The following is a 13,582-nucleotide window of genomic DNA, read 5'->3' on the forward strand; positions in this document are numbered from 1 at the left end:
TGTGTCATAAATGGTGAATCTTGTTTTTCAACCACTACTGTGTTTCCTTCTTGCTCCCTCCTTTATTTCCCTTCTTATTGATTCCTCTATATCTAATATATTAAATGTAAGTCGCACTTGAACGCAATGGTTAACAACGCTCCTATCTTCACGTGTTTTAGCGATCTTTAAACATGCAGCCTTTAAACAAGCGAGACAAAAAGCCATCGACCAATATTCGTATGTAGCAACAACGGATAGACAACAGTAACAGGCGTCGGTAGTGCAAGGGATTAGACTTGTGTTTGTGAAGCGAGGGGCACCGGTTCGAGACCGAGTCGGTGCAAAGAATGGACTCTATTTTTTGTCTCATAAATGGTGAATCTTGTTTTTCATCCACTACTGTGTTTCGTTCTTGCTCCCTTCTTTATTTCCCTTCTTATTTATTCTTCTATATCTAATATATTAAATGTAAGTCGCACTTGAACGCAATGGTTAACAACGCTCCTATCTTCACGTGTTTTAGCGATCCTTTAACATGCAGCCTACACGGCCATGCTTAAGTGACTGATCTGTAAATGTTTTTTTGCTCATTAAGCATACGGCTGAGCAAAAACAAGCGAGACAAAAAGCCATCGACCAATTTTCGTATGTAGCCACAACGGATAGACAGCAATAACAGGCGTCGGTAGCCCAAGGGAATAGACCTGCGGCTGTGAAGCGAGGGGCATGGGTTCGAGCCCGAATGGGTGCCAGAAATGGCCCTTGTTTTTTGTCTCAAAAATGGTGAATCTTGTTTTTCATCCACTACTGTGTTTCCTTCTTGCTCGCTTCTTTATTCTTCTTTATTTCCCTTCTTATTGTTTCTTCTATATCTAATATATTAAATGTAAGTCGCACTTGAACGCAATAGTAAACAACGCTCCTATCTTCACGTGTTTTAGCGATCCTTAAACATGCAGACTACACGACCATGCTTAAGTGCCTGATCTGTAAATGTTTCTTTGCTCAATAAGCGTACGGCTTAGCAAAAACAAGCGAGACAAAAAGCCATCGACCAATTTTCGTATGTAGCCACAACGGATAGACAGCAGTAACAGGCGACGGTAGCGCAAGGGATAAGACATGTGGCTGTGAAGCGAGGGGTATGGGTTCGAGCCTGAGTCGGTGCCAGAAATGTCCTCTGTTTTTTGTGTCATAAATGGTGAATCTTGTTTTTCAACCACTACTGTGTTTCCTTCTTGCTCCCTCCTTTATTTCCCTTCTTATTGATTCCTCTATATCTAATATATTAAATGTAAGTCGCACTTGAACGCAATGGTTAACAACGCTCCTATCTTCACGTGTTTTAGCGATCTTTAAACATGCAGCCTTTAAACAAGCGAGACAAAAAGCCATCGACCAATATTCGTATGTAGCAACAACGGATAGGCAACAGTAACAGGCGTCGGTAGTGCAAGGGATTAGACTTGTGTTTGTGAAGCGAGGGGCACCGGTTCGAGACCGAGTCGGTGCAAAGAATGGACTCTGTCTTTAGTCTCATAAATGGTGAATCTTGTTTTTCATCCACTACTGTGTTTCGTTCTTGCTCCCTTCTTTATTTCCCTTCTTATTTATTCTTCTATATCTAATATATTAAATGTAAGTCGCACTTGAACGCAATGGTTAACAACGCTCCTATCTTCACGTGTTTTAGCGATCCTTTAACATGCAGCCTACACGGCCATGCTTAAGTGACTGATCTGTAAATGTTTTTTTGCTCATTAAGCATACGGCTGAGCAAAAACAAGCGAGACAAAAAGCCATCGACCAATTTTCGTATGTAGCCACAACGGATAGACAGCAATAACAGGCGTCGGTAGCCCAAGGGAATAGACCTGCGGCTGTGAAGCGAGGGGCATGGGTTCGAGCCCGAATGGGTGCCAGAAATGGCCCTTGTTTTTTGTCTCAAAAATGGTGAATCTTGTTTTTCATCCACTACTGTGTTTCCTTCTTGCTCCCTTCTTTATTCTTCTTTATTTCCCTTCTTATTGATTCTTCTATATCTAATATATTAAATGTAAGTCGCACTTGAACGCAATAGTTAACAACGCTCCTATCTTCACGTGTTTTAGCGATCCTTTAACATGCAGACTACACGACCATGCCTAACTGCCTGATCTGTAAATGTTTCTTTGCTCAATAAGCGTACGGTTTAGCAAAAACAAGCGAGACAAAAAGCCATCGACCAATATTCGTTTGTAGCCACAACGGATAGACAACAGTAACAGGCGTCGGTAGTGCAAGGGATTAGACTTGTGTCTGTGAAGCGAGGGGCATCGGTTCGAGACCCAGTCGGTGCAAAGAATAGACTGTTTTTTGTCTCATAAATGGTGAATCTTGTTTTTCATCCACTACTGTGTTTCGTTCTTGCTCCCTTCTTTATTTCCCTTCTTATATATTCTTCTATATCTAATATATTAAATGTAAGTCGCACTTGAACGCAATGTTTAACAACGCTCCTATCTTCACTTGTTTTAGCGATCCTTTAACATGCAGCCTACACGGCCATGCTTAAGTGCCTGATCTGTAAATGTTTTTTTGCTCATTAAGCATACGGCTTAGCAAAAACAAGCGAGACAAAAAGCCATCGACCAATATTCGTATGTAGCTACAACGGATAGACAACAGTAACAGGCGTCGGTAGTGCAAGGGATTAGACTTGTGTTTGTGAAGCGAGGGGCACCGGTTCGAGCCTGAGTCGGTGCCAGAAATGTCCTCTGTTTTTTGTGTCATAAATGGTGAATCTTGTTTTTCAACCACTACTGTGTTTCCTTCCTGCTCCCTCCTTTATTTCCCTTCTTATTGATTCCTCTATATCTAATATATTAACTGTAAGTCGCACTTGAACGCAATGGTTAACAACGCTCCTATCTTCACGTCTTTTAGCGATCTTTATACATGCAGCCTACACGACCATGTTTAAGTGCCTGATCTGTAAATGTTTTTTCCGCTAATTAAGCATACGGCTTAGCAAAAACAAGCGAGACAAAAAGCCATCGACCAATTTTCGTATGTAGCCATAACGGATAGACAACAGTAACAGGCGTCGGTAGTGCAAGGGATTAGACTTGTGGCTGTGCAGCGAGGGGCATGGGTTCGAGACCGAGTCGGTGCGAAATAAGGCCTCTTTTTTGTCTCAAAAATGGTGAATCTTGTTTTTCATCCACTACTGTGTTTCTTTCTGGCTCCCTTCTTTAATTCCCTTCTTATTGATTCTTCTATATCTAATATTTTAAATGTACGTCGCACTTGAACGCAATGGTTAACAACGCTCCTATCTTCACATGTTTTAACGATCTTTAAACATGCAGCCTATACAACCATGCTTTAGTGCCTGATCTGTAAATGTTTTTTTGCTCATTAAGCATACGGCTTAGCAAAAACAAGCGAGACAAAAAGCCATCGACCAATTTTCGTATGTAGCCACTATGGATAGACAACAATAACAGGCGTCGGTAGTGCAAGGGATTCGAACTGTGGCGTTGACGCGAGGGGCATGGGTTCGAGATCGAGTCGGCGCAAAGAATGGCCTCTGTTTTTTGTCTCATAAATGGTGAATCTTGTTTTTCATCCTCTACTGTGTTTCGTTCTTGCTCCCTTCTTTATTTCCCTTCTTATATATTCTTCTATATCTAATATATTAAATGTAAGTCGCACTTGAACGCAATGTTTAACAACGCTCCTATCTTCACATGTTTTAGCGATCCTTTAACATGCAGCCTACACGGCCATGCTTAAGCGACTGATCTGCAAATGTTTTCTTGCTCATTAAGCACACAGCTTAGAAAAAACAAGCGAGACTGAAAGCTATCGACCATTATTTTTCGTATGTAGCCAATTCTAGAGACAGCAGTAACAGGTGTCGGTAGCGCAAGGAATTAGACCTGTGGCTGTGAAGCGAGGAGCATGGGTTCGAGCCTGAGTCGGTGCCAGAAATGGCCTCTGTTTTTTTGTGTCATAAATAGTGAATCTTGTTTTTCATCCACTACTGTGTTTTGTTCTTGCTCCCTTCTTTATTTCCCTTCTTATATATTCTTCTATATCTAATATATTAAATGTAAGTCGCACTTGAACGCAATGGTTAACAACGCTTCTATCTTCACATGTTTTAACGATCCTTAAACATGCAGCCTATACAACCATGCTTAAGTGCCTGATCTGTAAATGTTTTTTTGCTCATTAAGCATACGGCTTAGCAAAAACAAGCGAGACAAAAAGCCATCGACCAATTTTCGTATGTAGCCACTACGGATAGACAGCAATAACAGGCGTCGGTAGTGCAAGGGATTCGAACTGTGGCTGTGAAGAGAGGGGCATGGGTTCGAGACCGAGTCGGTGCAAAGAATGGCCTATGTTTTTTTGTCTCATAAATGGTGAATCTTGTTTTTCATCCACTACTGTGTTTCGTTCTTGCTCCCTTCTTTATTTCCCTTCTTATATATTCTTCTATATCTAATATATTAAATGTAAGTCGCATTTGAACGCAATGGTTAGGAGCGCTCCTATCACGTGTTTTAGCGATCCTTAAATATGCAGCCTACAAGACCATGCTTAAGTGCCTGATCTGTAAATGTTTCTTCGCTCATTAAGCATACGGCTTTGCAAAAACAAGCGAGACAAAAAGCCATGGACCAATATTCGTATGTAGCCACTACGGATAGACAACAGCGACAGGCGTCGGTAGCGCAATGGATTGGACCCGTGACTGTGAAGAGAGGGGCCTGGGTTCGATCCCGAGTGTTGGAGGAAAAGGATGCATCGTTTACTGGGATACAAAATTCGGGAGTTGGTTGTCGTTTTCTTTCCCTCTTCATTTCTTTGTTTTTTTTGTTACTTATATCTTCTTTTCGTTCTTTCTTTATTCCTTTATCTTTTCTTTCTTTCTCCATTTATTTCTCTCCCTCCCATCTAATATTTTAAATGTAAGTCGCACTTGAACGCAATGTTTAGCAGCGCTCCTATATTGACATGTTTTAACGATCCTTAAGAACGCAGCCCACGCAATCATGCCTAAGAGCCTGCTCTGCAAATGTTTTTTTTTCGCTCATTAGGCATACGGCTTAGCAAAAACAAGCGAAACAAAAAAGACATTGCTAAAAATTTTGCTTATGTAGCCAGTACCGATTGACAACAGCAGCAGGCGTCTGTGGCGCAAGGGATTATACCTGTGGCTGTCAAGCGAGGGACATGGGTTCAAGCCCAAGTAGGGGGCGGAAAAGGATGTATAATGTACTCGAAATTTAATTTGGGATTGGGTTGTCCTTTTCTTCCCTTCTTCGTTTCTTTGGTTTTTAAATTTATATATTCCTTTTGTTGTTTATTTATTCCTTCATCTTTTATTCCTTTCTCCATTTTTTTCTCTCCCCCTCATCTAATATATTGAATGTAAATTGCACTTGAGCGCAATGATTAACTGCACTACTATCGTCAGATGTTTAACGACACTTAAACATTCAGCATACACCACCACCACGCTTAAGCGTCTAATCTGTAATTGTGTTTTGCTGATTAAGCATACAGCTTAGCAAAAAGAAGCTAGACAAAAAAGTCATTGTCGAAAACTTTGCGTATGTAGCCAGTTCAACAGACAACCGCAACGGGCTTTGGTAGCGCAAGGGGATTAGACTATGGCTGTGAAGCGAGGGTCATGGATTCGAGCCCATGTAGGGGAGGAAAAGGATTTATAATTTACTGGGATAAAAAATTGTGAGCTGATTGTCTTTTTCTTCCCTTCTTCATTTCTTTGCTTTTTTGTTACTTGTATCCTCTTTTTGCTCTTTCTTTATTCCTTCATCTTCTGTTTCTTCATTCTCTCCATTTCATTCTCTCCCTCTCATCTGTTATATTAAATGTAAGTCGCACTTGAACGCAACGGTTATCACCGCTCCAGCTTCTGTTTTTTGGCTCAAAAATGGTAAATCTTGTTTTCGTTCTTGCTCCCTTCTTTATTTCCCTTCTTATTTATTCTTCTATATCTAATATATTTAATGTAAGTAGCACTTGAACGCTATGGTTAACAACGCTCCTATATTCACGTTTTAACGATTCTTAAGCATGCAGCCTACATGACCATGCCTAAGTGCCTGATCTGCAATTTTTTTTTGCTCATTAAGCATACGGCTTAGCAAAAACAAGCGAGACAAAAAGCCATCGACCAATATTTTTCGAATGTATCCAGTTCAATAGACAACAGAAACAGGCGTCGGTAGCGCAATGGATTAGGCCTGTGGCTGTGAAGAGAGGGGCATGGGTTCGATCCCAAGTCAAGGAGGAAAAGGATGCATCGTTTACTGGGATAAAAAATTGGTTAGTTGGTTGTCTTTTTCTTCCCCTCTTCATTTCTTTGTTTTTTTTGTTACTTATGTCTTCTTTTCATTCTTGCTTTATTCCTTTATCTTTTCTTTCTTTCTCCATTTCTTTCTCTCCCTCTCATCTATTATATTAAATGTAAGTGGCACTTGAACGCAATGTTTAGCAGCGCTCCTATGTTCACATGTTTTAACGATCCTTAAGAATGCAGCCCACGCAATCATGCCTAAGAGCCTGCTCGGCAAATGTTTTTTTTCAAGCCCAAGTAGGGTAGGAAAGGATGTATAATGTGCACGGAAATAGATTTGGGATTTGGTTGTAGAAGCTCGTTTTATGCAATTTCATTGCGCTCCTTTAACATAGCGCACCTTAATCACAGCAAAGCCAAAATTGTCGCTCAACCAAAAGTTGCTGTTAAATAAGGTAATGGACGCCAAAAGTACTCGTCGGTAGCCTAAGAGGTAAGAGCTGTGGATGTTAAACGAGGGGCAAGGGTTCGAACCAGAGTTGCCACGAAAAATCCTATATTCTTTTAAACCTGTTCGGATATGATTTTGTGATGCTTATGCGGGCTTGCTAGTTATTTTTAAATGTGAAAAAATCTTTACAACTGTCAACTATACAGGAGATAAGTAATCCAACCAACATCTTCAAATGAGATGTTGGACATCAACATGTCAATAAAACCTGTCAATAAAGGGAACGGTGAGTCAAAAACGGGACAATACAACAATGGAGCAGTAGAATGGAGGACATCAGATCCGGACATAATTTACAAACTTATATGAAATTTTAAAGAAACAAATAAGTCGAATTAATTGGCTTAAAACACTGACTTCAAAATGCAAATGACTTCAAAATGCAAACTTCGAAATGTCTCTGCTACCAGACATCATTCGAATACCTTACCGGGAACGTTAAGTTGATTCTTTTTTAAAAAGAATTATATTTTCCCTGCAATGGTTTTCAAACTTAATGAGTAGTGGGACCCTGTTGACATCTTAATTCATTTTTTGTAGTTAAAAAGCAACAATGGAGCCGTAGAATGGAGCACATCAGATCCGGACATAATTTAAAAACTTTATAGGAAATTAAAAAAACAAATAGGTCGAATTAATCGGCTAAAAGCACCGACTTCAACATGCAATCTTGAGATGGACGTCAAGAATTAGAATTCAATGAATTGACAAAAGAACAAAATAACATGCAATTGAAAATGTTTCTTGAGATGAATGAACCTTTTTTTCAAAAAACACAAGAGTTGTCATTTCTCGTACTCGGGTGACCGAAGAGAACCTTAATTAGGGGAATATGAACAAGTTTTCTATCATTTTACCAAAACAAATGTCGAAGTCATGAAAAATAATAGAATCTGTTTAACTGATTTGCTTAATTTGCAACTTACTTCCGATGGTTTTTTTGTGTTTTTTTTTGCAAATTTGCAGTCGTGAAGAGGCACAAAAGATAACGTTTAAAAAAGACCGCTTGAGAATCGAATTTCACTTGCCAAACTGCTCCCGTACGTCCGGAGTAGCTTTTGACGCACTTATTCCTGTGCCTCTACAAGAGTAGCTGTCGGTACTGCTCCTGCTTGCCGAAAACCATGCAATACATTTGAATTACAATTGACCTCTAAAAAATCAAAATGCTTGAGCAGATCCTGAGCATTCAAAAACTCCAATCCAATTTCGGTGAATTTAATTTTGCGTTTATAGGATTATCATTAACCATCTGAGTAGAATGCGCCGCACCAAACAACTGATATTTGTGATTTTTACTGATTGAACAAGAAACGAATATGAACAAAAACAGGGGCAGTGTTGAGCAAAATTTGACTGAATAAGTTTCGGAATGCTTCTTTGAATTAAAGAAGAATCTGAATTTTCTTTAACTCTTGAGGTTGAAAAATGATATTTTCAAGTAACAGAGAGTACTTTTTTGGTGGCTGTCAATTTTGCTTGTAGATCAAACAAAATTGAGTGATTAATTAAAATTGAGGGTTAATTAACCCAAATTGACCAAAACTGCTCAAAGTTTTTGCGAAAACAAAATTCTTGAGTTTTTTTGGTGAAATTCAGAGCTGTGATTTAATACCACTTAATGGTAGTCTGGCATGCCCTAATAAAGTCAGAGTGACTGAGCATTAAAGTAGAGCTAACATGAAGTTCTCAGGTTCTCATTAAATTATTTGGGGTGAAAAAAAAAGAATTTCAAATATGCATAGTAAAAATTGCTTGTTTTTGTCTTGATTCATTTTTTTTGAGTTTCTGTAATATCGTGGAGGAGCTAGATGTTGATTGTCTAATTATCGACAAGAGTTTGTCCAATGTCTGATTTTTTTACGTCTCTCAACAAACTGAATGAAAAACTTGAAATCATCAATATTTACACAATTTTTAGAGAAAGGCAAGTTTGGATTCTACTCAACCAAAACGCTTTTTTAAATTGCTGTCGAGCGAATTTTGAAGCAATTAATGGCGCTGTGTACTAAGCAATGCTCTGCATGGGGCAGACAAAGAACAAAAAAGTTTTGATCGCTATTTTTTGCCACAGAATTGTTGATGCTGAATTTCGCAGCATAGGAATTTTTAACTTTCAATTTACTAATATTCCTTAGTTCCGGGTACGTATGCATGAAAGATGGTAAACGAGTTTAATGATGCTTGCTTTTAAAAATAGATATGAGGGCTTACCTTGCTCCCGAACTAAGTTTAAAATAATTTTCGTAGTCGGAAGTTTGCATTCAAAGTTTTGCTTGACCGTTTTTGATTTTGTGATTAACTTTTACGTTCTTGAGATTTTGACTTCTTAATGATGTATTTTTTTTCATTCGAATTTATAAGCAGATCTCAAGTGGTGGCAGCTCAACTTATGAAGTGTGCAGAAAATGATTTACTTTTTGCGCTTTAAATCTTAGTGGTCTATAATAAGGCCGTTTGGATGGTTTGATAATAGAATCGAGCCAACGCCGGTACTTCGAATCGATTGGTCCGATGTAAGTTTTGGTGTAATCTTATTTTATTGAAATAATTTAATTTTGAAAAACTATCTAATTGGTTTAAAAATTTTTCTTAAAGACTGACTGATCCTCTATTGTCGTACAGACTGATCATCTATTGGTTCCAGCCTTTTTGAAGAAAAATAATGTTTGTTAATAGCCGCCCTCATCTTCTCAGCCGGCTATTATAGCGCTCCTATTTTTTTTAAAATTCAAAGAATTTGAATTGTATTGGGGCGCTGTCTTTTTAAGATCTGTTCACACATTTTCATGATTTTGAAGTCAAATTGGAGTAGTGATTTTGGTCACGCCGAAACTGGAAGTTGAGCGAAAAAGCGAGTGGTTTTGCGGTGCGAAATTTTTTCGCTCTAATTTTAAAGTATAGTGAGAAAAGGGAGTTTGAACAAAAATTCGCTGTCCCCGTATTACGTAAAATTTTTGCCCCCTAAAATTTTTGACCCTTTAAAATTAGAGGGCAAAAATTAATTCGGGCAATAATTTACCCATAAAGCCCATTTTTAGATGCCAGGTACTTGAACTTTGTTCTAATAAGTTTTAATTACTATCTATAATGCTTATTGGTATTGGTACTAGACCCTGTAGCCTCTCACTGAGAGACAGGAGTATGTTCAGTTACGAAATGACATCAAAATAAATCGCACTTAAAAATGTTTTTACACAAAAATCAATTTTTGTTGATAATTTCTTTTCTTTCAATGCCAATAGACTTATGGGAATCAACGGCGGCTATTTTCCGGCAGTTTGCCGGGTATGTTTTAATTTGTTTCTCGTCAACTTTGGTAATTCTGCGACAAACTTTGGGTTAAAAAATGATGTAATGTTACTAACTATCGCCTTTGTCGTACCGAAGTTTCAAAAGTCACCTCTTAAAAATGATACCGATTCAGGTCTTTGGTCGGAAACTATTGATACTGGTCCCTGCAAGTGACTCGGCATTCGTCTACCCTGCATCCGAGGACCCGCTTCTCCTAAACACGAGCCAGGTTGATGTGGAAAACGTAGACAGTGACAAATTTCCACTCTTCGGAAAAGCTACCCAGATAACTGCCATTTTAAACCCGGGCGACATGGTTTATATACCGCCCAAGTGTTGGCACTATGTGAAATCACTCGATCCGAGTTTCTCTGTTAGTTTCTGGTTTGATTGAGCAACTAAAATTTTAAAATTTGTTGAATGATAGTTTGTAATAAATTTAGGATCTATTCTGTTTCGGTCCTCAACTTGTGAGCCTGTAACGTCCCCCCCCCTCTCACTCCCCCCCCCCCCCCCTGGGTGCACGTGCTATATTTTTCAACGCGCTATTTAACAATATTTATATTGTAATGGGGCGGGGGGGGGGGGTGCATAAAAAAACGAAGGCCCAAATAGAATAGAGAATAGATCCTAAATGCGTACTGATATTTGTTCAGTACATCCTATAGACATTCTGCAATCTTTTAATGAATTGCCAGACTGAGAATACATAACTGTTGAGACGAGTAACTAGTATACATTGCTTTGAATAAATTTTCGCTTTGCATCAATTTTTTTAGAGGAATAATGCACCCTTGTTTCTTGGGCAAATATTGAGGTAATAAAACTAGTTGTTCGTACGCTCGGGAAAAACCAAAACATAGAGATGAATTGCAATAATCCTTACTAATAGGAGGCCGTGAAACCTTTTTGCATTTTTTCCAATAATAGGAGTTGTGCAATCAAGTAATATGGAGAACTTGGGAATAGAATGGAAACCCTCTGGTCCACTGCAAACAAACCTAGATGGGAATGAATTGTCTTTTTGATACGTGCGTGCATCTTTTTTCATTCCTTTCTTCCGGATTTTGTATCTCGGTGTCACTTAGCGAATTTTTAATTTCTTTATAACTGCTGCTCACGTCCAGGTTCTTGCAAGTGTTTTGTACCGCTCAATTCGTTAAGCGGTGTGATTTTTGACTAACTGAGTCTCTGTCGCAATTGTTAACCTTTTTAGAGGTAAATAGTTCATGCCGGAAATACAATTAACATCAACAAGAATGTTGCCATCTTGCAGGGAAAATTTAATTTCGAACCTCAAATAAACACGAGGACGAGAAATTTTTGTTAGTTTAGCGTCGTAAAATTTTTACGCATCTATTTTTCGACCCAGTAAGTCAGTAAGAGAAGTGATTAACGCCTACAATGCGCTAAATTCAACTAATCTGGAACTTTGTTCTACAGAAAACTTTTGTGAGAATGTCAATATTGTTAGAATGTCTGAGAATGTCTCCGTGTTTTAGTAAGAGATATGTGATATAGTTATTGAAAATCGGTGTCCGAAGTCCCGAGCCTTGTGGAACCGCGCGTTTAAATGTTCTATTCTTCGGGGGGTTTGCTTATTTGTCTCTATTGGTTTTGGTTTAGTACTGGAGTGTTTGTGATACCAGTCAACTTTTTATATATATGATACTTCAGCTGTATCAAAATATATCACATTTATTTTTCTAATCTATTTGATCTTTTGTGTTATTAAGGTATAATAACTTTTGTGTTATAAAGTCTTTAACCAAGGTTTGGGTCATAGGTGCTCTCAGTTTTGGCTCGCATGTTAATAATGAAGTCACTAAAAATTTTCGACTTGATTGAAGGATCATCCAGCCTAGTGTGATTGTCACCTAGTTTCGTTTCCCTTTTGTTCTGAGGGAGTGGGCTACATGACTTTGAGCTTTACATCAAAATTTTGTTTATTGAATAGTTTATTTTACTGTTCAGTTATTTCTGCTAATCTCCGAGCTTAGATTATTGGCTGTAAGTAAGATAAATTGACTCAGGTTTGAGTGCAGTAGAAATTTAATTTGAAGAGTTCTTAATTTGGAAAAGAAGAGAAGGAAACTAGCACTTTTCAGGCTATGTTATTCTGAGTACTGAATTGCTTGTTGACATTTTTATCCACTAAATAAAAATTATTGAAAATAAAAACGAAATTGCTCGAACTTCTGCTCTTCAGGATTAATATGATTGCAGTGCACATTTTAACAATATTTTGAGGCCAAGCTTTTGTCAAACTAATGAATAAGTGTTTTACTTTCGGATTTTTTTTTCACTTTTTAAGTTAGTGCGTTTTTAATTTGGACAAAAATCTTGCGTCAGAAAACGAAAATTTGAAACATCTTATGACCTATAATGACAGTACAAAAAACTTCCACTGGGTATCTTTTGAAGACCACTGAAACTACTTGAAACTACATTGAAAATTATGTCAACGCTTTAGTTTTGCAGAAGCACCTTATAGTAACAAAAACTACGCGCATTATAGATAGTTATAGATATCTATCTACATAACGTGTAAATCGCATTGCCTCTAAAAAATTGATTTTTGATAAAAGCTGCAGGATCTTGGATTGAACTCATCAAATATAAATCTGCTAAAATAATAAATTGTCAACTGTTTGTAAAAATTTTCAATGGAAATTTTTGTAACTTATGTTATGGATAATGGTAAACTTGAACATTGATTTTAGATTCCCATTGTCTTGGAAACTTAAAATCTTAATGGAATTCAAATACTTTTCTATGAAAATATAAATGTGATTTCGGAAAATCTGAGAAAGAAAATTTATTGGCAATTTCGATAAAAATCGGCAAGAAACGAGGACAGATAACGGGACCATTTGGGTCGTCTATTACATACTTCCTGGTACGTCAGATACCCATCTATATCACAGTCAATTTCAGCTGAACAATTCTGCCAGTTTGACCACAATGCATTTTATAACCACCAAAGTTTTGATGTGGTGCTTCTTGAGACCAGACTTGAACGGATCAAATTTAACCGCTTGAAGCGCTAGTTCTCAAAAAAATAAATTTGTTAGCTCATAGATTTGATTAATAGCCGTGAAGCGATAGCTGCTATTATTGGGGACATCGTTGTTTTTAAATTCGTCGTCTCGATCGATGATTCTTGCGATCATTGACTTTTTCAATTTCGGTGACTTCTACTGCTTTGCAGTTAAAATTTGTGTGCGTGACGTCATTGTTTTTTCCTTTTAGGTCAATTGCGTGGCTTACCTCACTAAAAATGACTTCTGGACTCTCTTAATGGACTATAAATTTTATAAACATGCACTAGTTTAAGACCAATAGTGTGCATCTAAGTAGTGCCAAATGTATATGCCCTAATTCTTGAGTATTAGAGTCTTGAGTCTTTGATTTCGAATATTAATTTTGAAAACTCTTTTAGGGCTTTTTTATAGAGCGTATGTGTCTCATAAAAATGA

General features: G+C 37.8%; 1 protein-coding gene across 1 annotated transcript in view; it reads left to right on the forward strand.

Annotated features, from left to right (window-relative positions):
• LOC142345612 (bifunctional peptidase and arginyl-hydroxylase JMJD5-like) overlaps nt 1-10,634 on the forward strand; it is a 33,788-nt gene extending 23,154 nt beyond the window's left edge. The window contains exon 6 of the mRNA XM_075397750.1: nt 10,237-10,634. Within this exon, the coding sequence (XP_075253865.1) occupies nt 10,237-10,497 (261 nt within the window). The 3' untranslated portion in view covers nt 10,498-10,634. The remainder of the gene's footprint in view (nt 1-10,236) is intronic.
• Nucleotides 10,635-13,582: the final 2,948 nt, after the last annotated feature.

Source organism: Convolutriloba macropyga, chromosome 9 (assembly GCF_964194025.1).
Source record: "Convolutriloba macropyga chromosome 9, txConMacr16.3, whole genome shotgun sequence".
In the NCBI taxonomy this organism is placed as follows: Eukaryota; Metazoa; Xenacoelomorpha; order Acoela; family Convolutidae; genus Convolutriloba; species Convolutriloba macropyga.